The sequence below is a fragment of the Lagopus leucura genome, unplaced genomic scaffold, assembly GCF_019238085.1.
Source record: "Lagopus leucura isolate 7727_CA_CO unplaced genomic scaffold, USGS_WTPT01 Super-Scaffold_774, whole genome shotgun sequence".
NCBI classification, from domain to species: Eukaryota; Metazoa; Chordata; class Aves; order Galliformes; family Phasianidae; genus Lagopus; species Lagopus leucura.
The window spans coordinates 772,125-798,756 of record NW_024962258.1 but is presented as its reverse complement, the minus strand read 5'-3'; the positions used below and the strand labels follow the sequence as shown (position 1 = coordinate 798,756).

At 36.4% G+C, this 26,632-nt stretch overlaps 1 protein-coding gene across 1 annotated transcript in view; it reads left to right on the top strand.

The window, feature by feature from the left end:
- The window catches only part of MAN2A1 (mannosidase alpha class 2A member 1), a 111,277-nt gene that overhangs the window by 12,728 nt on the left and 71,917 nt on the right, over positions 1-26,632 (top strand). The window contains exons 3-7 of the mRNA XM_042864935.1: positions 7,012-7,156; positions 18,061-18,232; positions 19,801-19,928; positions 22,597-22,770; positions 23,792-23,978. Coding sequence (XP_042720869.1) covers positions 7,012-7,156; positions 18,061-18,232; positions 19,801-19,928; positions 22,597-22,770; positions 23,792-23,978 — 806 coding nt within the window. The remainder of the gene's footprint in view (positions 1-7,011; positions 7,157-18,060; positions 18,233-19,800; positions 19,929-22,596; positions 22,771-23,791; positions 23,979-26,632) is intronic.

The following is a 26,632-nucleotide window of genomic DNA, read 5'->3' as shown; positions in this document are numbered from 1 at the left end:
AGATTCATTCCTATTTCCTGAAAATCTTGTGAAGCTGATGTAGGATAATCTGGGAATATTATTAATCTGTATTTAAACAGGTTTTACGTTTTAGTGATACGTGTGTAGATGGATCTTGAAAAGAAGATGAAGCTTGATGGTCAGTTGATCATTTGTAACAATTTCCAGTATTGTGCTCTATTTTGAATATTACTTGTGTAGTTTGGCATTCTTGGGCATCTCCAGTTTGTACAGACACTTTCCTCGGAAAGGAGGAACATATCCCCTGTCGATTGGCATGAACTGGTCAGGATGGAGTTTCTAAAAGGCAAATTTTTCAAGCTGAGTTTATTTCACTTTCTGATGCTGCCTGTGAGTTCATTGACTCTTATGTATTCAGTTTTAATGCAGTGTTTCAGGAGTGCTAAGAATACTGTGTGAAGTTTGTGATCTGTACGGTTTTTGAGATTCTTGTGGGAGTGCTATAAATATTCATAGTACTCTAACACAAAGATTAAATTTTGAATTCCAGCTTTCTCTCATTCTACAAGTGAAAGTGTTTCTATTGTAGGCAAAAGACAGTGGATTTACGATGAATAAGTTTACACATCTGAACAATTGTAACCTCTGATTTATCATTTATAACACCTCTCAGCTCTTCAGGGATAGGCATTTCCTTAATATGTCTCTCACAGAGATAAGATTTTTAAGGGTAGTGATATCTAACTTTTTGTGTTTGTGTTGCATGTTAAGACTTAGGCATTAGCCTTAACTTGTTTTCAAGACAGTGGATTGTTAACAGGTTATTCCTCACACAGTCCTTTTTCGTATTAAATTTTTCTAGGTGCATTAGAAATAAGTTAAAGTGAATATGAATGTTGTGAATTTTGAGGCAAAATGTTTTGGCTTAAACTAAATGACCTGTTAACTTACGATTAGAAAGTGAGTGTTTTGTAGCAGAGAATTTGTTCTATCAAATAGTATTGCTGTGCTCTTTGTATCTGTTGTAGCTTCCGTGGAAATAAACAGGAGAGTTACTTCTGGAGCTACTTACGTGACTTGGTTTATGATGGTTTTACTCACTTCTAAGTCTATAATACATGTGTGTATAAGTAGCAGGAAATGTTCTCCATGCTGTTCCTGGATTCTTACTTACACAGGTGGAGAATTCAGTGTATCGTTACCTTATAGTCATGGGGTTATCAGCAATCTATTATTAAGTTATTTTAATACTGCTTTATATACAATTTTTCGTTGTGCTAGTCTGATGTGCATTTCAGTTATAGAATCTAAAATCTTGATGTTAGCAAATTTCTGGTAGCACCAATTAATCTGAGTCAACTAATGTAAGTTACTGTTTTTAAATGGCTGTACTGTTTAATGACTCACCAAAGATGATATACTCTGCAACCTCAGTTTATTTATTTTCATCTAGATTTTTACAGAGTAAGAAATTCTGAGCAGATTATTGAAGAACATTTTTTTTTTTTAATTTTCAATTTTTAAACAGCTTATGAGTGTTAATTATCTGCTGTTCATAAATATTAACTTAGAACTGTAGATTGGACCTTTATTCTTCTGTGTTTGTCTTTAAAGAGAATATATGACAAAGAAATGAGAGAATAGAAAGAAACGAGAGAACATAGGTGAAATTTAATGTTGGGATAATAATTGCTATAGAGAATGAACGCAGAAGATGCTTCACTGAATAAATTATGGGAATCCGTTATAGTTATCCGTAATGGAGAGGCCATTAGGAGAACAGATTCAAATTTGGATTAAAAACCTCTAATATTTCAATGAGAAATATTACAAGGTTTTGTTATTCCAAGAGGTTTATTTTCTTTGCGTAAACTGGAGGAAACAGTGTACTAATAACATGAGAACCAGAAAGTTCTTGGATAGTATTGGTGAAGAATGATTTTTAATGGGAAAATTGTGAGACAAGAAATGATGCACTTAATTACTTACAACACCCTTCCTACTTTGTGGTGTAATAGAGCTGGCTGCTGAAAATAACATTCACCTGAGAACTTAACTTATTCTGAGGTATGTCCTCTTTGTCCCCTTCAACCACTGAACCATCTAGTATTGTGCATAGTAATGTTGCTCTGTTTAAAACTGAGCATGAGGGTTTGTTTTTTTTTTTAGTTTTTTTTTTTTTTAAGAGAAAAAAATGACCTGAATAGGCATGAACTGTGTTTTTATTTCTTTAGTTTGCGTATCTACAACTTCTCTGGGTAATATGTTTCAGTGCCTTACCATCCTGTAACTAAAGAATTTGTATATAACATCTATGATAAATTCTCTCCTTTGTAGTTGAAAGCCACTGCTCTTGCCTTATCACTGTCAGACAGTGTAAAATTTGGTCTGCCTCCTGTTAGAAGCTCCCTTCAAGTACTGGAAGGAAGTAGTGAAGTCTCTCCGGAGCCTTCTCTTCTGCAGGCTGAACATGCCCAGCTTCCTCCGACTCTCTTTGCAGGGGAAGTGTTTCAGCCCACTGATCATCTTCATGGCCCTCCTCTGGACCGTGAAGTTCAGGCTCTTGATTCTTTCCCTTGACCATATTCCTTAAGATCATGAACTCAATCAGGGCATTTTTGCTTGACTTCTCGTTTGTTGAGCTCTTAAGCTTAGAATAGGTGATTCTTGAATATTAACCAGTGTTTTTGGATCCTTTTTCTTTTCAGGGCATTATCTGTTGAGCAAAGAGACTGAGGTCAGCTCTTTTGTAGTCAGGTCTTGTGTTGTTTTTTTTTACATTTCTCATGACATTGAACTCTCACATCTCCACTGCTGTGTTTGACCATCCCCCAAAAGCCCCTCCTTGTTTGCATGGGTGAGATTGAGCAGAGTACCTCTCATTACAGATTGTGATGGAGACACTCCAGGAACTTCCTGTTTGTTTCTGCCTTGCTGTGTTGGTAATTGGCACGGGTGAGCTGCCCCTGGTTCTTGCAAACCAGGCCTGCAAACATGATGGTGCTCCCATCTCTGCAGATCTCCTTGTCAGGTAGCCTATGCCAGTCACCCACTGCAATGCCATCCAAACTATCTTTTCTATCCTTAGAGACAATCTCTCAGTTGGCTCCTTTGTCAGTATGTAGACAGAACTCCATGCACTTGAGCTTTCTCACGTAATAATTCCCCTTCTTTGTCTTTCTGGTCTGTCTTTCCTCAGGAGCTTGTATTCCTTCATTTTGGAGCCATCTTGCTTTGTCTCACTGTAGGCCCTTTGCTTGTTAACCTTGTCAGTTATTTCCTTCCTCACAGATCTGCTGACAACTCTCTCTCTTACCCAAGCATTCCTAGCAGAAAGCTCTCCCTACCATGGGAGCCATTCTACAGGCGAAGATCACTTTGTCCTGCAACAGGGTGTAGTAGTTAGGGGGCTGAGCAAACTTAGAGCTCTGTAACAGCCTGCATCTTGACCCCTTGCAGGAAGCAGACCTCTCTAGATAGCATCCCAGGTCCTTGAGACAATTATTTCAGAGAAACTCCAACATCTGTTCCTGAGTTGCATTTCCCAGATCTTGAACCATGAGCATAGTGTCAAATCCCTTTTTATCTAATCTGTATATATTAATATATGTTATTATTATATATTGAGTGTATTGTGGACTGTACGAATCCTGCAGAACGCAGAAACTTTTATGTGAAATTCAGGCATTGCACATGAGAAAGACTCCATAGGAATGTGTGTGCCTCCATGAGTTATTGCTTTTTAAATAAATATATTTTTATGCTTGATACTTCAAAAGAATTTTTCAGTCTTAAGGTGTATTATCAGTAACCAGCAAATTTGCAGAGTATGCACTTCATTTTCTATGAAGGATGCATTTCATAGAAGAATCATAGTTCTTGAAAATCAAATCCTAGAAAAGCAAGGAAATGTTTTTAGCCTAATATCCATATAACCCTTCCTTGTTCTCCTTGAACTGGCAAAACAAAATGTGTGTGCTACTGTTGCACCTGTATTTTCTGTTAAGCAGTGTTGTTCAAAGGTGGAAGTAATTCTGGCACAGCTGTGATGGGAGGTCATCTCATGCAACTCAGATATTTAGTCAAGGCCCAGCTGACGTCCTGCTAGTTCTAGGTTTATAATGGCTTATATTCCACACTGTGTTTATGTGCATGCACAATCTTAGTCCTGAAAACAGTTTGTACTGTATGTATTTAAATTGTATTTTCCTGAATGTATGCCTTTCTCTTAGATTGTTCTCTCAGGCAGAGGTAAAATTCAGTGGCTTTTTTTTTTTTTTTTTTTTTTTTTTTTCTGAAAGCACATGAAAGCTGACAGTTCCAAATGCTGTGTTTTTTGCTGTTAATTTTTCTTCTTAGCTCAGTCACAAAAAGCAGTTGTTTAACGTGAGTTGTTGGATCAGGTGTAGAAGTCTACTAAAAGAATAAAACTCTTTCTTGACTGCTGTTTTCAATTTTGTCTATTTCTTGGTGAGTAAATTTCACACAACTGACATTTGTTTTGGGCCCAACTAAGCCTCTGGCTTGATTTGTAAGTAAACCAAAAAGTAGTTAAAAATTGCTTTTTTTCCTCTTTTTAATTCTTGACTGACTTGAGTATATTAGAATATAACTTCTAAAATGCATGTGTTTGCCAGATACTGAATAAAATGAAAGGGGAAAGAAGTTTGGGTGTTGGATCAGTTATGTGCTCCAACTGTGCAAATAAACAGATAAGAAATAGATGAATCTAATCTGTTTTGAGAATGCTGAATACAGATTTCTAAAAAGCCTATGTTCTGAAAACCAAAGGCAAAAACAAAAAACGTAGTTTGATGGAAGCTGAAGCAGCAATTTTGGAATTTAAAGGAGCTGGCTGAAGGTTGGCTTGGGGTAGCTAGTCACTGTTTTCAACACTGGCATATAGAAGAAACTGCTTAATAACAGAGCTGCTGTGTTAACTGTCAAGATTTTGACTTTCTTATAGTTACTGCTTTATTGTTGTCTTATGGTGTAGTCAGGTAAAAATATCTGGTGTAATGAGGATTTTTTTGGCAGTTTATACATACTTGTGGTTCAAATCCCCAATCTCTAAAGCTTTTAGAAACTGGAAATTCTTTCATTGTGATTCATCTTGGAATAACTCTTACTTTTAGCTGCTGTAAGTGCAGCATTATGATGTGTGATTGAGCAGTGTGTTTACATTGGCAATCACAAACTCTGTATAATGTAGGAAAAAACAGCTTCCAGTGAAAGGCCTGAGATGACTTCACGCAGGATCTTGTGTTTCTAGGTGGATACTAAATCAAAATGCCTTACTGTGTTGGAACTTTACCTGAGAAACTTTACCTTACTCTTGTTAGGATAACATTTTTACCTGTATTATCTTTCTCTGGCATTACAAAGGTCTGATGCTACTGCATATATTTCTAGTTCTCATTGAATCTCACATTTCCATTTCTTTTATCCCAAAATAGTTTCTGCTTTACTAACTTCCTCACGTCTTCCACTTACTCTTCATCCATCCTCCTGCCAGCTGAAATACTTTTCCTCTCAGTCCTTCGCTTCCACCTTCTTTAAAGAGATCTGCTCTGCTTGAAGGAAACTTCTGTTTGTCTTCTGTATTTGTAAACCCTGCGTCAGTGCCAGGTATGAACATAACCTGTCTTCAAGGCAGGAAATTTTTTGTATGAACGTTTTTGCACAACACCTTCAAGTACCAAGGCCACATTAAAAATATGCTAGAATAATTGCAGTCTTAATGATCTTAGAATCATAGAATCCTTAAGAGTTGGAAGGTACCTCTGAAAGCCATGTAGTCCAATTCCCTTTCAATGATCAGGGACACCACAGCTAGATCAGGTTGCCCAGGGCTATATCCAGCCTCACCTTGAAAGTCTCCAGGGATGGGGCACCAACCACATCAATGGGCAGCCTGTTCCAGTGCCACACCATCTTCACTGCAAAACAATTTTTCCTTCTAAATCTGCCTTCTTTGAGCTTGAAACCATTTCCTGTTCTGACACCACAGACCCTGCTAAAGACTCTGTCCCCTTCTTTCTTGTAGCTCCCCTCTAGATACTGAAAGGTCACTATCAGGTCACCTTGGAGCCTTTTCTTCTCCAGGCTGACCACCCCCAGCTCTCTCAGTCTGTCCTTGTAGGAGAGATGTTCCATTCTGTGGATCATTTTTGTGGCCTTTCTCTGGACAACAGGTCTATATCTTCCTTTGCACAGTTTTGCAGTTTTGTTCTGAGATTGAAGTTCTTCCTTGAATAGGAAAATGTAATTTTTATCTTCCGTGCTGGTTCATTTCTCATCTTCTCGCACAATTGTAAATATCATGAAATCTGTATGCTGAGGAAAACCACAACAGAAAAAAACCACAACTTTTTATGCACTTATAATTTCTGTCAACACTGTTGTAGCATAATTTAAAATAGGTGTCTTGTTCTTTTTGGGCTGGTATAAGATGGCAACTTGAAGTTCTATATTGTTCATGTTTTGAGCCTAATATTATGCAATTCAAATTAACATACCCATAGTTTGCTCCGCTATACTTGCTGTGAAATTAAACTGAAATTGTTACAATCCTTACCTTCTGAAAGTATTTTTTTTGTCTTGAGTTATCACCTAAGTGTACAGGTCTGGAAAGAACTTCATGGAATGAAACCTGTTGTTACAGATACATTGTGAATTGCTTTCAAGTTGAGGAAGACTTTAAGCTAGCTAGTTTTGCAGGGTTTTTTTTGTTTGCTTGTTTGCTTGCATACTTATTGCAAAAATGCATCTAATTCTATTTAGATTTTAAAGATGAATTTAAAAGGTAGTTTTTGTTTGATTTTTTGGGGGGAAAAATGTTAAATGATATCTTTATCTAAAACTGCTTACATAATTCAAAAATACGAAGCAAATTTTGGATGTGTGTAAGGAGCTTCATCTTATAATTAATCTCTCCCTTTGTAATAAACAGGCTGACCCAGTATTACTGCTGGTTTTTAAAGAAAACAGCTTCGGTTTAATAGAATTTTTTTTTTAATGAATTTCTGTTTTATATTTATCCCTTTTTAGATGTTGGATGTCTATGACATTCTTCCTTTCGATAATCCAGATGGTGGAGTTTGGAAACAAGGATTTGATATTACCTACAATGAAAATGAATGGGACAATGAACCACTTCAAGTTTTTGTTGTGCCTCACTCGCATAATGACCCAGGTAGTACTTTCTGTTTTGGCACGTAGGGGCTTTTGAATTAAGTAAGATGCATACTATCATTTCTGTTATAATCTGAGTGTTTTTGAGGCACGCTACATTATTACTTGACTGTTTAGCAAAACAGTCAAACAGAAATATAATATTAATGCTGTTGACTTCAAGGGACAGCTTGTTACAAGAGACGTTATTTGCATACATTAACTGGGGTTAGAACTTGAGTGCTGTTATTAGAAGGTAATGGTGATTTTCTGTGTTTATGTTGCTGATAAACACAGTTTATTCATTGGTGCATCAAATATCGTTTTTATTTTGATTTCTTAGTGTAACTTGGATATTAAATCCTCAGCCACTGCTAAAGGAATGTACTTTCTGGAAGATGTTGCACAGTCAAAAACCTCAAACTTGCCATTAAAACTTCCCCTATTCAACTGTCTCTGTTCCTTAGCCTAGGAAAACTATACTGGGATAATATGAAGTCTGAATTTAAAGTAAAATCTGACTGAAGTAAGACAGGTAATTTGAATGTAAGTGACTTTGAATACACTAGATGCTCAGGAATAAAACAAAATGAAAGCTATAATCTGGAGAGACGGTTATCCAGTTATAACAGCTAAAATAGCGTACTGTAAAGTTACTCAGAGGAAGTCACAATACAAACTCTGATCCATGTTTTAGTTGAACTGTCTTTAAAGCTGTGTCAATGTGTTTCCTCTCTAGTTGTGCTCCTGAAAACTTTTCCAACAGAAGCTACACTGTGCAGTTGTCTAATGAATGTGAAGTTGTGCTATAAGAATGTGCAGCGCTTTCTAAGTCTCTCAATCCTTTATAAAATGGGCTGTGGAATTTACCTTTCTCCCTTCTTTCTAATGATGCTAATAACATCATATTCTAACTGGAGGCAGTACAATGGGATCCCATTAGAGGTTAGCTGCTGAGTGTCACCTCTATCCTCAGATGATTTTAGCTAGATTGAAAAATAACCTCTGCACAAGGAGCTTGATGGTTGGGGGTTACAGGTAAAAGCTTAAAAGGGCTTTGCTTAAAACTTCTTAGGTGTCCATTTACATCATGAGGTTTGATAAAGGCTCAGTTATACTAATTTCTCTTCAAGTGCAGTATATGACAGTGAAGGCTAAGAGCCTGCATTTTGAGTCAGTGTTTTGCTTGACCTTTTTCCATAGGTCAGGAGAAGAATCTTTTTTGTCACTGAAAATTATCTTCCAGATCACTTGTTCTGATGGACTTTTCCAGACTTAAGCAGGAGATAGATGCTTTCCTGTTCTAATGCTAAGTATGCTGTTTTATAACTAACTAGATATAAATGCTAAAATGCTAGATTCTTTCCTTTTCCTATTTTGAAGTACACTGCTCTGTGTACTCTCCATACGAGTTCCATAACAGAGCAGTTTTTGACAAGGTCAGGGTTTTTCCTTGTGTAAATTTTTTTAGAACATAACCCTTGGTTCTTTTTCTGCAGGTTTTAGTAATCTCGTTGTCTTTATTTTTATTGTTTTAACCTGTTGTCTAGACACTCCATCTGTAACAGTGTTCTATGTAAGATCAGGTTGGTATGATTTCATTCTACTGCCTGGCCTGTTTAACTGATGCTTCATTCAGAAGCATTCAGTTCATTCAGAACTGAACAATTTATTGTTATTCTGGAAGGTCTCTTTGGACCTAACCTTCAACTTTCTGACCTTCATTCTTTTCCTTAATCTTTATATCTACTGATAATAGAGTTATGGAAAGGCTTGGGTTAGAAAAAGCCTTAAAGATCATCTAGTTCCAGCTCCCCTGCTGTGGAAAGGCTTGGAATACTCCAGATGGAGCATCATTAGGGCAGAACAGGTGCACCCCAGGATCCTGTTGGCCTTTTGGGCTTCAAGTGTTTGCTGGTGATTCGTGTCCAGCCTTTTGGCTACCAGGACCTGCAAGTCCTTCTCCGTAGGTCTGTTATCAGTGAGTTCTTCTCCCAGTCTGTACACACATCTGGGATTACCATAACTCAAGCACAACTGCTTGCACTTGACTTTGCTGAACCTTATGAGGTCCTCGTGGGCCACTGCTCAGGCTTGTCCAGGTACCTTTGGATAACTTCCCTTCTTTCTGTTATATCAGCTGCACTACTTGGCAGACCACTGTCTGTGTCATTAATGCTAAAGATGTTAAGGAGTTAGCTGTCCCAGTACCAACCCTTGAGGGATGGTTATCACTGGCCTCCACTTGGACTTGCAGCTGTTGATCACAGCTACATAGTCCAGCCTTTGAATCTGTATCTCCCTAACTTAAAGAGAAGTTGCAGATCCATGTCAAAGGTCTTGTGAAAGCCTAGGTAGGTGACATCCATTGCTTTTCCTTTGTCTACCAGGGCTGTTGCTCTATCATAGAAGGCCACCAGATCGATCAGGCATGAGCTCCCCTTTAGTGAAGCTAAGTTTGGCTGTCTTGGATGAGCTCTTTGTCTCACATGTGAGTTAATATAGTGTCCAGGGGGATCTGCTCATAATAAGAATCATTGGCTTATATTATCCCAGGTCTTCCTTTCTCCTTTTCTTAAAAATGGGAGCGATGCTCCTCTTTTTCCAGTACCAAGGACTTCATTTGACAGTCGTGGCTTTTCGAATGTGATGGAGAGTGGCTTGGCAACCACGTCAGCCAGCTACTCCAGGAACCTGGGATGCATGTTGTTAGTTTGTACACATCTAGCCTCATGAGGTGGACTTAGACTTCCTCTAGTCTTACACTGAGGAATTTTGCCTCCGTGGCTCCTGCCTAGAGGTTGAGTGATGTGAGAGGTGTGAGAAGCGTGATCACAATGCAGATTGTGGCAAAGAACTTGCTGAAGAACAGAACTTCTACATGTCGGCTGAAGCCAGTTCTCCCCTCTCATTTATCAGAGGGTACACTCTCCTTTGCCTTGCCTCATATGACTGATCTATCTAAAGAATTATTTCTTGTTTTCACATCCCACGCCTGCTGAAAAAGCCCAATCAAATGGGGAACACTTGCACTCATGACATCCCCATCAGGCCTTTGCAGGACTTTGGCATTTTGGAGTTCTTCACCATCAAGGATGTGGGCAGCTCTGTTACGCTGCAGAAGATCTGTCTGGGCGCATGTGTTCACCTAGTGTAGTGGCCCCTCTGTCTGGGTTTCCTCCTCACACTGACTGTGGTGGCAGGTGGTCACCATGTTTGCTTCAATAGTGTGTTGTACCCTGCTGCTCTCAGAATTGAGATAGCGGGCTGTCTGGTGGCTTGCCTGGGCAAAGCGTTGAGCAAAAGGGTGCACCAGACTCTACTGTTGTGCTGTGCCTGTGGCGCAGTGTCACTGTGCTCCTGGTTGCTAGGACTGCCTTTATACCTGTGGGTGTGTTATGCTGCTGCTCCTGGCCCCTCCCACACCTTCTTAGCCGGGTTAGGCACTCCTCAAAGCTGTGAGTGGTGCTATCCCTGCCCTAGGGTCTTCACAGTTTGTCACAGTGTGATCCCACATTCCACTGTACAGTGTATCTGCACTGGAGCTGGTGGCATTGGAGAATCTGTCCTGCCTCTTTTAACCAGGCAAGCAACTGCAGTAGACTTTCACAGCCAACAACTTTTTGTTGCCTGATGAGCACTGACACTGGGTGTCAGTCTCAGTTTCAGCTGGGATGGAATTTTTTTGTTCAGAGTTATCTGAGATGCTGCTATTTTTTTGGTTCTAGGAGAAAAAAACTGTTGGTTACACGTAGGTGTTTGTAGCTAAGCAGTGCTGTACAAAGCCAAGGCTATTTGCAGTGAAGGGCTCAAGAAGTGGTGAGGGAACAGAATTAGAGCAGCTGACTTAAAGGGATATTCCATACCATATGACATAAAGCAGGAGTTTTGAAGGAGGTGGGACTGCATCTTGCTCTTTTTCACTGCTCAGAAGGCTAGTTGGGCATGGTTTGGGGGATGGTTAGAATTGCTTGTGCATCATTTGTTATATATGTTTATATATATGTGTGTGTATACATATATACATAGTCACAATTATTTTCCTTTTCCTTTTCTTTGTCTGAGTACGTAGTTTTATTTCAACGCATGAATTCTGCGTTTTTCTCTGTCATGTTTGGATTGTTTGTTGTCTGTGGAGAAAGAAAACAAACGAGAGAGAAGCAAAAACATTTTTGAGTTGCCAGTATTACTAAAATTCTGGGACAGACTTTGCCAGAGTTGGTCCTGCCAGCCCCTTTCCTTGATTAATTTCTTGTGTTGTCATTTACAAAACTTTCTTATCCTGAAATTATGCTTGCAGTATGTCTGTCATTTCTTTAATTTTACATCTGAATGGTGATGTCTTTTGGTGTGCCTACAAGTTCAATTTAATGAAGTTTTATCTGATTCTGCCCTGCCTTCTCCAGCAGTGCTCTGGCCTACATCCAAACACAGAGGCGTTGATCATAATGAATTTTGCTTCTGAAATGGATTTTTACCAGCAGTCAGTTGTTTATTTTGGAGGAAGTCAGTCGTTAAATCTGTAAGGAACTTGTTCTACCAGCTCTGAAAGAAGTCCTCTGTATGGTTGCCTCTTATATAATAACGTTTGAGTAATTCTGTGAAGTTACGAGACCTGTCTCTTTTTTCTTTTGTGATTTTTTTTTTTTTCCTACATAGGGCATCCCTGAGGACCTGTTCAATATCTTGGCTGACACTGGAGATAACTTTCACCTTTCATCTTACTGGTGTCTTGTTTTGGCTAATACCTTTAATAGTAGTATCTAAGTGACTCATTTCTTTAATACAAAATCTGTATTTAGGAAATCAAGAAATCATCATTTCCTTGTGCTTACAATCTAAATGTTTTCAATCGCAGTCAGATTTCTTTACTGATATCAAATAGCGTTAGACTGAGATACAGTACTGGTATGTGTAGTCCCTTCCATCACTATAGCTGTGATTGTGAGACGCTGATTATTGTTTGCTTTAGATAGAGTGTTATCACAGGAAATCTCCAGGCTTTTGGTAACAGCACTTTAGTGGAATTGTCTTCAGTATGAAAATGCTTACTAATAAGCACTTGAAATAGAGAAAATTTATCTACAACAGTGATGTAAAATCTCCTGTATTTTGTATTTATGTATCAGACAATGGTTACGCGATTCCTTTCCCCCAGAGAATTAAAGGAAAATGCCTTCAGGTGAAAAAGCTTTAAGATACGATGAACCTACACTGTAAAAGTAAACATGAAAAATATTTACCAATAGATAGGATGGGTTGGTAAAGATGTAACTAGAAGCCTATACTGTATTTTCTTATCTGAGAGTACGTTAGCTTTTCACGTAACCAGTTATATCTCTGAAGTCTGCAGCTGAAAAGCAAAGAAACTGCCCTGAAGCAGAATCCTTAAGGAAAGAAAAGGTAGCTTTCAGTTCTGAGCTCTGTTTTTAGGAGTGACACTTGGTCTGATGCTCTGAAAGACTTCGTATTGTTAGATTCTGATAAATTTGCCTTGCCTTCTCCCATGAGAACACAACCAGGACCTTCAAAGTTAGAACTCTGTGATTCTTCCTTCAATAGTAATATATGCATTAACTATTGGGAAAATAGGTATGAGAATGAGTACCTCTCATGCCTTGGATGAATTGTGGATGTAATTGTGTTTCAGCTACTGGCAATCAGTGAAGATCAGAGCAGCTTGCTAACATGAAGTCAAAAGACTTCAAAGATAACTGACCAACCCCTGTAGCATTTATTGCTGTATTGACCATGATCTTGATGATGTTTTTTTCAGTTAGTTATTATAGAATTGAGACTTGTGAACTTTGTAATACATATGTGTGGATATGTTTCAGATTGTAAGACTGTGAAATGGAAAGTTTACTGATCAATGTGTTCATGTTGTCTTCAATAGGAAGCTTTAAAATACAATAATTTCTGTTCATTTAGACATTAATAAACAGCCACAATGTTAAACAGGGAACTGTCTATGGGGATTATGAAAAGATCATACAGTACAAACTGAATGGTGAAGACTTAGTATTTCTCTGTGGAGGAGGATGAAGTCTAGGAATAGAAACAGAATTTGCAGAGCTAGGTGTTTATTTGATTTGTTTTGTGATGTTCTGAACTACAGGAAACTCAGTTTTTATTACTGGTTTCTCAGTATTTCTGTGGTTGCATGTTGGATGGTAGGTAGCTTTTAGGTAAAGAGGTTTTCTTTTCATTTTTATGTCAGGACAGTTCCACTGAAAATTGACAGTACTGTTGCAGAGAGCATGCTTTTGATTAATGATCAGTGTAATTTTTCTTCCCATCTTAGGCACAAGGGCAGCAGATTTGTTATGCACACAGCAGAAATATGCCTTGCATTGTGTAAGCCAAACACATTATTCTCTCTATACTTTTTTTAAGTACCTCATATTTCATGACAGATTTTGCTTTTGGTAATCAAATAAGTTGTTAGTTATGATTATGAAAGTAGTGTGTAGCAAGTATGGAATAACTCTTGGAATTTATTGAAGAAAAATCTTTTACAAGATGAAGAATGGTACTGGAAAATAAGAATACTCTTTTACCATTTTAGTATAAGGATTTCTCCTCCTCAACAGTATTACTAGGGAGAATAACTTTGGGTCAAGTTCATGCTCTGCTTATGTTTTGAATTACCATAAATGTTGCAGGTAGCTTTCTGTCATGTTGTGGTTTATACTATGCCAAACAGAAAAATGAGAATTAATCTTAAGACTGCTTTAGCTTTTTCAGTTAACTTTACCTCAAAGACAACATACTTCATCAAGTTTCCGTTCCCATTCTTAGCCAAGGAGTTATTCGTGGTTATTGCAGAGGCACTTTTTATGTGAAATTAGCATTGAGGTCTTTGTCACGAATATTTTTTTTTAATAGCAAAGCAACAAACTTGTTTACTTTCTTTAGTTAGTTTTGACATGAATGATATGAGATCTCTGAACAAAACAATTGATGCATAGACTTTAAGGACTTTTGTTTTTAATTACTGGATCAGCAAGCTTTTGGATTTTTTATTTCTAGTATTTGTGTTATTACTGACTGTTCCTGTGTATGATTAGTTAAGCACATGCCCCATTTTAAAGTTCTTGAAAGCACTGAACTTGCGGCTATGTGTCTGCCAATCTTGTCTTTCATTCTTTTTCTTTTTTAAGCTTTCCATGTTACCTAAGTGTGGATATAATGTGAATCTAGACACCCTCCTTCAGCTTTTTGTAATAGTTTTCTGTCTTCCAGGAACTGGTTAATTTAGTGTTAAACAGAACTATATGAATTTAAAAAAAAAAAAAAATCACCAACATTTTTTAAACTAATTTGGGTGTGCATCTTAAAGTTCCCAGGATTGAAGTTTCGCTACTTTATTGTTTTACTTTTCTGGATAGCTATGCAGTGCTAACTGAAATTCAATGGTTTTACTTAATTGTGCAGTAAAATTGATAAATCACTTAAACTTCTTTTTTCAGTTACAGAAGGTACTGAAATGTGAATTTTAGACTAAGTGATTTAATCTGATCTACTGTAAATTAAGTTGGCAGTGCAAACTGCCTTCAAAAATGCATTTATCTAGTAACTGATAGTATTCTAGCCATTCACTAGATACACTTTTATATTTTCAAGGTTGATCTCTGATTCTTAGCATGATCAGGTAAAGTGCTTTTACATATATGGTTACTTTTTGCATTATGCTAGTTTGTCCACTTCTGTCCTAATTTCTGTTTTGAAACTTTACCTGTGTCTGTACTTGCGTGTCCTAAAGTTTCAGGGAGAAACTGAGATGGGAAGTATAGAGAAATGCTCTAGAATTTTTTTGAACATCAGTTGCGTTGACTATGGGGCATGACTCTTGGGTTCTGTCAACCAGGAAAAAACGTGTGAATGTTAGGAAAAGTGGAGATAGAGGAAGTAAAACCCCAAACAGCTAGATTGTAATTTGTGGTAAGTGAGGAAAGCTGAATTTTTTTCACTTAAGTGGACAAATCCGAGTGAGGCAATCCAAGATGTAGCACTACACCCTCTATTCCTATGTCATACACTTGCAGAAAAGGAAAGTAACTGGCAAAGCCCTAAATAGTTGTGAAGTCAAGAGTAGATAAGAAAATTAAAGACAATGTTTTTTCCTTATTTACAATTTTATTTTGAGGAAGATCACACTGTGAGTTTAAATTGAGAATTGTGACTGCTGATGTAACTGTTTAATTTTGGCAATTGTAGCTTTAAGCTGCTTCACTCTTTCCAAAGTATTTGATTTTTTTGTGTGTACGTGATCCAAATACACTGGTAAACCTTTCAACTTAGGAATAAACACTTAGCTTATGTGTAAGCAAAGTATGAACTGGAGTTGTACTAAAATCTTAAGTGATGTTAGGGACTGAGACGTGAATTAATATTTAAGGTGATAGTAGCATATAGGTAGCAATTGCAAGAGAATTTATTTATTATTCTCTTCAACTTTTGATACTTAGGTAGAATGTTTACAGCTCCATGCAAAGTTGGACAGTCTCCGTAAGTAAGGGGCTTAAGAGCTATCTATTTAGAACTGAATGTATCAAGTTTGGGTTACCAGATGTACAGTAATGACATGTCAGGTGACGTTCTGATGGCTTGCAACTAATTGTGTGAGCACTTAAATTTTTCCTAAGACTTCCTCAAGATTCGGAGTGCTAATTCTGCCTCTGTAGCTTAGCTGAGAATATATTAAAAACAAGTCTCCAACAATTTTTTTTTCCTACATTAAAATGTAATTTTATGTCATTTGCTTTGTTATTTGTCCTTGTTATTCTTTATGTTGGTTTATTATTGAGATTTCCTATGATGTTTAAGACAACCAACTCAGTGTATGCTCCCTTTTATTTCCGCAAAGTAGTCAAGTAACAAAAGCATGCTAAAATGGCTTATGATGATGACGTATTTCTGCATATGAAGAACATAAAATGATCTGAATGGTTTCACCTCATTCTGCATGAGATCTGTGCTAATGCGAGAACATTATCCCTTGCAGAAGAAACTCCTAGTAAGAAGTTGTGAATTTGTAGCCTGCTACATGGAATTCATTTGATGCAAGTATCAATAAAGTATTTATTTGGTTTGTTAAAAGCTAAATTGGAAAAGATTATTTATCATATAGCCACAATTCTTTGAGTAAAAGCTTCTGTAACCAATTACTGGTTGAAATAGATTGTGATTTTTTGCCAAATTCTTTGGCAGCATTTTGATTAAAACCAGCATAAAACTAAAATAAGCTCAGCTTGTTCTCTGCTTTTTTTTTTTTTTTTTTTTTTTTTTTTTTTTTTTTCAGCCATTGTGAAATTGTAATTTACTGTCAGCTTTTTGTGTTAAGCTTTCGATACCTTTGAGGAAAAGTATATTTCACATCTGGATTGAAAGCTTTCAAATTAACTTTCTCAACAAAATGTAGTCTTCTCCTTTAAGTTGTTTATACGGAGAAACGTAGATGTGGAGATTCTTCTAGATACAAAGCATCCTGTTTGTTTGTTTCTGTGTTGGTGTTTTATTTTAAAGACGTTGAACTAGCTCTTTTCCTCAGGAGTGTTATAATTTTCTTTTCAAGGTAGAAAACTGAAGTTTTTCTTCCTAAGATCTTATCATGAATATAAAGCAGAATAGAATCTGAATATTGATTTAGAATTGTTGTAGTAACAAAAATAGAGTTTATAATTATACTGAAATCTTTTGCATTTATCCAACTGTTTTGAAACAGTATTAACTAATTCCAGAACAGCTTAATGCTTATTGTTGGCATTGTCATATGTAGTAGTGACTTCACAGAACAAAAACCAAGGGAAAACTGATAATCAGCATGAAATCATTAGGGTCAGATTTATCTGGATGAAGTCTTCACATCTCATGGAAACTTCCACAAAATCTTAAAACGTAGGTGCCATAGGGATGGTTTGCAGTATCACTTGTGTTTTCTTCTGTACTTACTGTGTATTACTGAAGCTCAGCTACCAAGTCTCTTTTGGCAGCACATGCATTCATGACAAGAACTGTTATGAAGAGTAGGAGTATTCTGCTCGTGTGTTAAGTAGGCAGTTTCATCTCCCCCCTCTCCCCATGCAATTGTGGAAAGAAGACAAATCTTCCAAGTTTTGTAGTGAAAGATGAATGTACTTTCTCATATAAGGTATTAGGTAAGGACTTTCATGGAAGGCTATGCAGTGTGAAGCCTGAATGCATGGTTAATTAGATATGCATCACTGAATTGGTACATTTTAACAGTCATTGCTGATAGACATCTGGTAAATGATGCTGGAGTTGTGCAGCAGGGCTTTGTGCTGCTTAGTTGCTTCCATTTTACTTCTTTACACCTGAGGCTGTGCAATACCATTAATCTATTCATTTTCTCTTTAAGGTCCATGTATAATGTGTTGCTAGTAATTTTGCTATGTAAGATTTTTAGATAAATAAGAAATTCAAGGACAATTATGGGGATATGTATGATGGAATAAGTCACAGGCTGGGAAGACACCAGTTAACATATAGTCTTCTGTTGAGAGAGATGAGGAAACATAATGGAAATCATCAAGGGATATGAATTTGCAGATATCTACATCTTTCTTTCCTTTCTTCATTTCTGCTTAAATTACTTTTTTAAAAAATACACAAGTTAAAAATTTGCATATTCTCAGCTGATGGAAGTAGAATACCTAATAATCTGCATGTTTAATACAAGAAAACAAAACAGGTGAACTTTGTAAAAAACAAAGAATTCCCCTCCAAAAACAAAACAAGAAAAAAAAAACATGAAGCCAACAAAAAGCCCTCAGAATTTAGCACTACAAACTAGCGATAGCATGTAAAATTCAGCTCAAGTTTTTGCAGGGAGTGGGAATAAGATAGATCACTAAGACTTTTGAAAGTAACTTAAGTTTAACTTTTTTTTTTTTTTAAACTTAGGCTGGCTGAAGACTTTTGATGATTACTTCAGAGATCAGACACAGCATATCTTAAATAACATGGTTATTAAACTGCAAGAAGACAACCGAAGGAAATTTATTTGGTCCGAAATTTCTTACTTTTCAAAATGGTGGGATGGAATAGATAGCCAGAGAAGGGATGCTGTTAAAAGGTTTGAACACTTTTGGTACTTCTTACATTCCATATTGTATGTTTTGATACTTCATGTGTAATTGACTACATTGTAAGCTTTATATTTCACTTGTGATGCAGAATTACTACAGCAAGTGCACTACTCAAGTACTGACTTTTTGTTTACTGTTTCCCAGTTAAAAATTACAACTGTTACGAGAAATATGATATGATTCTCTGGGAAATAGAGCTTCATTACTGACTTACTGAAAAATTGTCTAAAAGTTTCCATGTCCAATCTTGAAGGTATCATTCAAATTGTTATTAAATTGTGGTTGTAAGCCTAACTTCTTTATGAAGTCCTTTCATGGTAGTGATTTATGTATATATTTTTTCCTTCAGTTACATACTTACAACATTGCTGTGAAATGACATTGTTCCTTGTTAAATACGTTTTTAAGACACGTGACACTTAAGTTGTACAACCTTACTCCTCTAATTTATTTTTAAAATCACAAGTTGAAATATAATACAAAAGTAAATGATTTGCATAGGCACTGAAGTGAGAAAATGTGCTCCTTGATAAATATAAGTAAGGATCTAGTTAAGAGTTTTGAAAAACGTGTTCAGTTTTTAATGTGCTTTGCTTCAAGACTAGATCCAACTGTCGATAGCTCACCTCTGAGATGCTCTTCTGCTCACACTCCTCCTTAAGGATGCATAGGGTGCAGTATACTTCAGGGTTACGAAAGCCTCTCAACTGCAGAGTTTATGCAAACATGAAAATCTTGAAAATGACATGTAAATAATTTTTTAAAATATTTTTCTAATGCATGAATATATGTATGAGTTCTTTCTTGAGATTGAAGAAATACATTGGAACACTGTAAGAGGCAAATGTTAAGGAACTATGTGCTTTCTTCAAGGAAACTAGATATTAGTTTAAACTGCTGCAACAGTTAGGGAAACTGCACTGGTAACTTTTTGCTGTATGAATTACCATACTTTTATTGGTATTATCTGTACTAGATTATTTTAACACTTACACTCTAGTATACAATAGTAAGACTAAATTATAGAGACAATCTGATGCTGGAAGCATCATTCTATTATTGACATCTTTATAGGGAAACTGGATCATCTTGTGTTTCAGGAATGCAGTTTAATGAGTGAGCTATTCTGGAGCCTTTATATACATAATAAACTTTGAAGGTTTATTTAAGCTTTCTAAAACAATAAAAAGAACAAAGCATGGGAGACATTAGTAGCGCTTTAATTGTGGCATCAATTAACCTCTAGCACCATGACATGTACACTATTTCATTTTTGTGATTTATGTATGAAATATTTGAAATTATTTCCTGACTTGAAAAGAAAAAAGCTGTAGTAGAGCTGTAACTATTGTTGTACAGAGACATTACGAAATATACAGTTCATATATTCATTTGTTCACTGTTTGATTAAAAACAGTATAGTCCAGTGATGGAAGTAGCATGATTCAGATTTTGTCATTGTGTCCCTTATAAATAACTACTGGATATTCAGAAATGGATTTTAAAAGTGTATTTCTAGATGCAAGGTTTTGATCACAGTTTACATAATTTTCAGGTTAATAAAAGATGGGCAGTTTGAAATAGTAACAGGAGGATGGGTAATGCCTGATGAAGCTTCTTCTCATTACTTCACTTTAATTGACCAACTGATAGAAGGACATCAATGGCTAGAACGGAACTTGGGTATGTACACTGAACTAAAAGTTAACTGCACTAATGCAGCTTTCTAAAAAATATGTCTAAAAAATAAGAGGCGCTGCTTGCTCTGCTTCCCAGAAAAATTAAATCAGATCTTTGTAGTGAAAACCACAAGACTGACTCTAATATTTGTAACTGCAGTTTGCAGATAAACAAACAAAAAAACTTTCTAGATGAAGTGTACTTAAATTATGTTCTATCCTGATGTATTTTACTGGTCTTAGGAAGTGGGACTTTGGAAAATGATGACAGGTTTTCACATTCTTTGAAAATTATTATTCTGTGTGTTTGGGTCTATTCTGTAGTGAGTATATTAATTGGACTTCTGTGTAAGATAATTAAAAATAATCTTAGAGTAATTGTAAAACCTAAATTTACTCTAATATTAAAATTGTTTGCATTAAAAAAAAAAGTAAACGAATAAAGACAACACATTAACTTTCAGAACTTTAAGGAATTATTGGAGTAAGGTATTTTTGGCTTACTTCCATAAGAAGAGATAACCTCTTCTACAGGGGAATTATTTATTTAGTGATTTTAATGGTAGTTTAACATTATCCTATTTAATTAAATTATTTTGAAAAGTTGTTATACTGTTATCTTAATAGAATGGCTTGGTTTGGAAGGGACCTCAAAGATCATCTAGTTCCAGCCCCCCTTGCTGTGGGCAGGATAGAATCATAGAATCATAGAATCGCAAGGTTGGAAACGACCTGCATGATCATCTAGTCCAACCACCCTCCCATTCCTATTAGTACCACAAGCACTAAACCATATCTTGCAGCTCCTCATCCAGGCGCCTCTTGAACACTGCCAGGGACGGCGACTCCACCACCTCCCTGGGCAGCCATTCCAGTGCCTGACCACCCGTTGAGATAAAAAGTTTCTCCTAATGTCCAACCTAAACCTCCTCTGGTACAACTTCTGGCCGTTTCCTCGGGTCCTACTATTAGCCTGGGAGAAGAGGCCAGACCCTTTTACATCACAGCCTCCCTTCAGGAAGTTGTAGAGTGCAATGAGGTCTCCCCTGAGCCTCCTCTTCTCCACACTGAACAAGCCCAGCTCCCTCAGCCGCTCCTCATAAGACTTGTGCTCCAGACCCCTCACCAGTTTCTTCGCCATTCTCTGGACACATTCCAGGACCTCAATGTCTTTCTTGTAGTGAGGAGCCCAAAACTGAACACAATACTTGAGGTGCGGCCTCACCAGTGCTGAGTACAGGGGATGATCTCCTCCCTGCTCCTGCTGGCCACACTATTTCTAATGCAGGCCAGGATGCCGTTGGCCCTCTTGGCCACCTGGGCACACTGTTGGCTCATGTTCAGCCGAGCACCAACCAACATCACCAGGTTCCTTTCCTCTTCACAGTCATCCAACCACTTATCCCCAAGCCTGAGCCTATGCCCAAGCCTATAGCGCTGCATGATATTCAACCACATGATCAGACTGCCCAGGAATGCATCATGCCTGGCCTTGGACACCTCCAGGGCTGGTGGCATCCATAACTTTTCTGGGCAGCCTGTGTCAATGCCTTGCCATATTCAAAGAACTTCTTCCTAGCATCAAACCTTAAACTCCATTTTTTTTTTTTTTTTTTTTTTTTCAGTTTGAATCTGTGCCCCATGTCTTATCTCTATTTACTTGTGAAAGAAGTTGGTCCCCCTCCTGCCTCTGAGCTCCTTTCAACAAGAGCTCCTAATAGGAGCTCCTATTGAGCTCCTAACAACAAGATCTTCCTGGAGCCTTTTCTTTTCCCACTGAAACAGTCCCAACTTCCTCAACCTTTCTGCTTAGTCGAGATGTTCCAGCCCTCTGATCGTCTTCATGCACCCCCCTCTCCCCCCCACCTCACAGCATTGTGAGATCCAGCTTGAAAGACCAGGAAGGAATAGTAGTTTCCTGGCTTTATCATACCTGGTCTGTTCTTTTTGATGTCTCAAATGCAGGCCCCTGGTAGACAGCAAACCACTGTTTTTGTTTTTGTTTTTAGTTTTTTGATTTTTTTTTTTTTTAATGAGAAGGTAAAAAGAAAAAATGTATTGAAAGGAGCCACACTGAAGAATTATTTAAACAAGAGGTGGATACAACTTCTTTATTTGCTAGTATGAAATTAAATTAAAAGGCAATAGTAACCACTATTATTCTGATGTTTGCCAGCCTAGTAAATTAATTCAGTTTTGAAAGAAAAAAAGTCCCAAAGCAAATGTAGATTAAAATTATTTAAATTACACTGACTGAAAATTAAACAAGTCACATCATGTTTTCATCTGTTTTCATCAGTTCATTTTCTTTCAACATTTCTTTCCAATTGTAACATCTGGAAATGACTTAAATGAGAAGGAAGTTTAATTATGTTTCCATGTAAAGCTGTTTAAGACAAAATGAAAATAGTGCCACAATATAGGGTACTACTCTCAGGTTTTTTTTAATGCAGTTAGACAGACAGGCTTGCCTCTAGGATATTTGAGTTTTTTCAGAAGTAATTATCTGTTTAATTCTAGATATTTAATTTCAAGGTGTGTTCTATAGGAGGCTTAGTACTCAGCTGTGTATTTTATTTTATTTTCTTTGATGTTCTGTATTTAATGGTCTGATTTGAACTACATTGGTACATCTTTCTTTCGTCCACTTTAACATTTTACCTTGTCAACAGGAGTAAAACCGAAGTCTGGTTGGGCAGTTGATCCCTTTGGGCATTCACCAACAATGGCCTATCTTCTGAAACGCGCAGGATTTTCAAAAATGCTTATACAGAGAGTTCATTACTCAGTTAAAAAATATTTTGCAACTCAGAAGACACTAGAATTCTTTTGGAGACAGAACTGGGGTATGTGTTTTTCCTTTCTGTCAATGTGTATATTTTGTTTATACAGGGAAAATGTGAAGATGACTTGAATACTCTGAAAAATCTTTACAGACAGGTTGTTTAGAGTAATTAGTCTAGTTTAAAAAAAATAGTGAAGTTTTAAAAAGATAACAGCTGTAGTTGAAAAGTAAATACATATATTAGTGGATAATTGCCTTTTAAGGCAATATACAGGTTCCTTGGTACATCAGCAGCATTCATAAAATGCTTAAAATGCGTATTGAAGTAAACAGCATTTGGAAGTTTTACCACATGAGCAAATTTAGGGTTCATTTAAGATCTGAAAGAACTTAAGGGTTTTTTTTTCAAATTAAATTTTGGAATACCTTCTTTTGAGAAGGACAAAGTTTGTATACAGCTCTAGTTTTAGTGGGACAAACTTTAAAGAATGGACTGACTAATTGGAAAATTTAAGAATTCACAAGTTCTTACATAGAAGTATATGCACTTCTATTTACAAGTACCTAAAATGTATTTTAAAAGTCTATGGAATCATACTGGTAATGTAATGAAGTCACGTGTTCCAGAAATCCAGATACTGTTAAAGCTCATCAACTCAGATGTGCTGAAGAGAGTAACACCATATTTATTTATTTATTTATTTTGAGGGAGGCTGTTGCATCATTTTACTTATTTTTGCATAGTTTCTTCTTTTTGTTTGCTTGAAGTGCAAAAATATTTTTGTTCACTTCTCTTATTCTGGAAGTAGTCAGCTTCGTGTGAGTGGGAAAAATCCCTAACGTTTTCTTCATATATTTCCAAACCACTCATGCTTTGTTGGGATTCCAGTTGTGTTGGATCCATTTTTAGCCTTTATTATTATATCAAGCGTACATAGAAAACTTTCTGCTCTACATAGAATTTAGATACGGATATTCAAAGCAAGAAATTGCCTTGGTCTTGGATTGAGATAGTGGAACTGATTTCGTTCTGGCAAATTAAAAATTTATAGTAAAGGTATGCTCTATTTATTTAATTGCAGATTTGGGATCCAGTACAGATATCCTTTGCCATATGATGCCTTTCTATAGCTATGATATTCCTCATACTTGTGGTCCAGATCCAAAAATCTGCTGCCAGTTTGATTTCAAACGTCTTCCTGGCGGAAGAGTAAGCTGTCCATGGAGAGTTCCGCCTGAAGCCATTCACTCTGGAAACATTCAACACAGGTACAATTTTTTCATATTCTGAGGAAAATAACTTCAAAACCAGACAGAAGCACTGGTCCAAGATCGCAACTATGATTAGTTTGGTGAGTTTATGTAGTTCTTAAGGTAAATATGTAGTGGGAAAATAATACCTAGTGTTTGCTCTTAAGTTCAAAGTGTAGTAGACAGTGAAGTTTGAGAATAGATGATAATTAAGGAAGACACATTTCATTTTTCTTTTCCATTTCTTGTCATGTGAGTTTACAAGTTTTATAAGCTCTGGTAAATCCTGGTTGTAGGCATGCTAAATTTTTTTGGTTTTCCTGTTCACTTGGGCCTTGCTGACAATGTACTGCGGTACATCCAGTTAAACTTGTGTGTATTTGATAATGAAACAAGAAAAGAAAAAAAAGTTCAAATGTGACTCTTTCAGAATGTCACTTCAGTTTATCTCACTGTTTCAAATACTTGCCCCATTCTCTGCTCACACCCCGCCACATTCACTGTAGTTCTGAACACCTCAGGAATCCAAGCTGTTAAGTTGTTGCAGTTTATTGTTCTGTTTTCTGAGAATTTTTTAAAACATTTTTTCTTTCGTTTTTTTTTTTTTAATATATTTAATAACTTTGAAAAAGTTTTATGTTGATAGCAGAAACTATAAAAATAATCTTGAATTGAATCAACTTTTCTGATGGTTGTTCTTTTTTGAATGAAAGTTCTTTCCCTACCACTATTTACCTTTTTTACTTCATTTTCATAAATACAGGTCAGAATTCTCAACTAATTTGGTGCATCTAAGGATCTGTATTTGGTCAGGACTGTACTGTCAGTATCACTGGGCATTCACTGGTACAGCTGTGAAGTATCAGTATAATGCAAGTTGAAGTATGTAAGTGACTTTTGGGTGTGAGTGGGTTTTAGCTCCTTCAGTATCAGAATAATGGTTTGTGGTTCTAGTTGCAGAAATTCTTTGAAACTTTCTAAAGTATATTTGCAGAACAGAAGAAGCTACGTCATAGAGGTAGTACTGTGTGTATTTATCAGATATCTTTATTGTTCTTTATTTTGTGTTTCTTTATTGTGTTTATTTTGTGTAGTTTTAACCACTTCAATGTGGGCCAAAACCATACTTCATAAGTTTGTTATAGTATTTAAGCAAGCTTATCCTATAGAAAATGTGGAACATTGTTAGAGTTTATCTTAAGGGAAATGGAATCCAAGTCCACATTTGGGAAATTCTGATAAGTATGTGCTGAATAACTGATGAAAGCAGCATGGAGAAAGAGAGGTTTCCTGATTTCTGACTGTAAATTTGTGTAACGCTATAATTAAGATTGGTCCAATTGCCCTACTTCTGTATTCATTTTGAATATTCCACTGTGAAAGGGCCTTCAGTACAAAATCTAGGTAGTAGTTATGTAGCATGTGGTTCACTGTAATTTTTGTGAATTCAAGGTAGTTTGTCTCCTTCCAGTGGAAGACTTAAGGGACAGCGAGGATAGCACAGTTAAGCATTCTGTAACTGCAGTACAGTGAGATATTTTCCCATGGTATGTCCTCACAGTACTTGGCAATCTGTGGCTTAGCTTTCCTAGTGTAAATGCTTTAAATGAATCTATGTTCTGCATCTTGTGTGTTCTGTTTAAAAACTGAAAATATTCAGATGCAATCCAGTTCAGAAAAAAAACGAGTTGTTTTGATGCTGTTAATTAAATTTCAAAGTTTTACGTATCCATTTACTTTACTGTTTTGAAACTAAATAAATCTGAAGATGGAACTGCTAAAGTTATTTTTTCAGGAAGTCTGTTATCTGTGGTCCCATTTACTGCCTTCAGGCCTTGTATAACAGCCGTGAGTACAAGAAAAGTCTATGAAGGTGTTCAAAATTATTGCAAATTGCTGCTTATGACAGCTTTAAGAATAGCAGGGTTACTTTAAAGTTTTATTCTAGATGCTGATTATTTAAAGTGAGCTATTATCATCAGAAATGTGATTTGTAACATTAAAAAATTACATATATCACAACTGTCATGTTTTAGTACTAGAAATGATGATAGGAAAAAAGTAATCTTATTTGAAAGTAGAAAGGTGAAAGGTGATGACAGAGCAATAATTATGATAGAGTACAGATAAAATTTTCAGTTACTGAGTGTTTATCATTAGTAAGGAAAAGCTCACGTGTATTTAAGTCCCTGTTATATAAAGAAAAATCTTGATTATGTGACTCAATTTGTTGCAACAAATGTATGTACAAGTGGCAAATGGTGAAACTGACTTGTTGTCTTTGTGTTCAGAGCCTGGCTTTACGTTTGTGACACTAGAAAGAGCATAAGCATTTCCATTTCAATAGTGTAGTTTCAAATAACTCCATTAACCTACAGGAAATACTGGTTTTCTAGAAAATGCTAGCAGTATTATTCATATTTAAAGAAAATTTTGGAATATTGTGGAAAACAAAGTTCTCTAATTTGGCCTGTGTAACAGAAGTTTTAGAGTTCTTTATGAAGAAGAGACAGAAGAAATACAGGAGTAATTGGAAAATCTGTATGTCACAAGCTTTCCAAGGCACAGGTCTGTAGCACAGTCATATCTCTCATTTCTTGTTTGTTTCTTGAGTGAAAAAAATATAGGAGATCTATACTACATGGAGCTGAATAAAGTAGTATTTGATACGT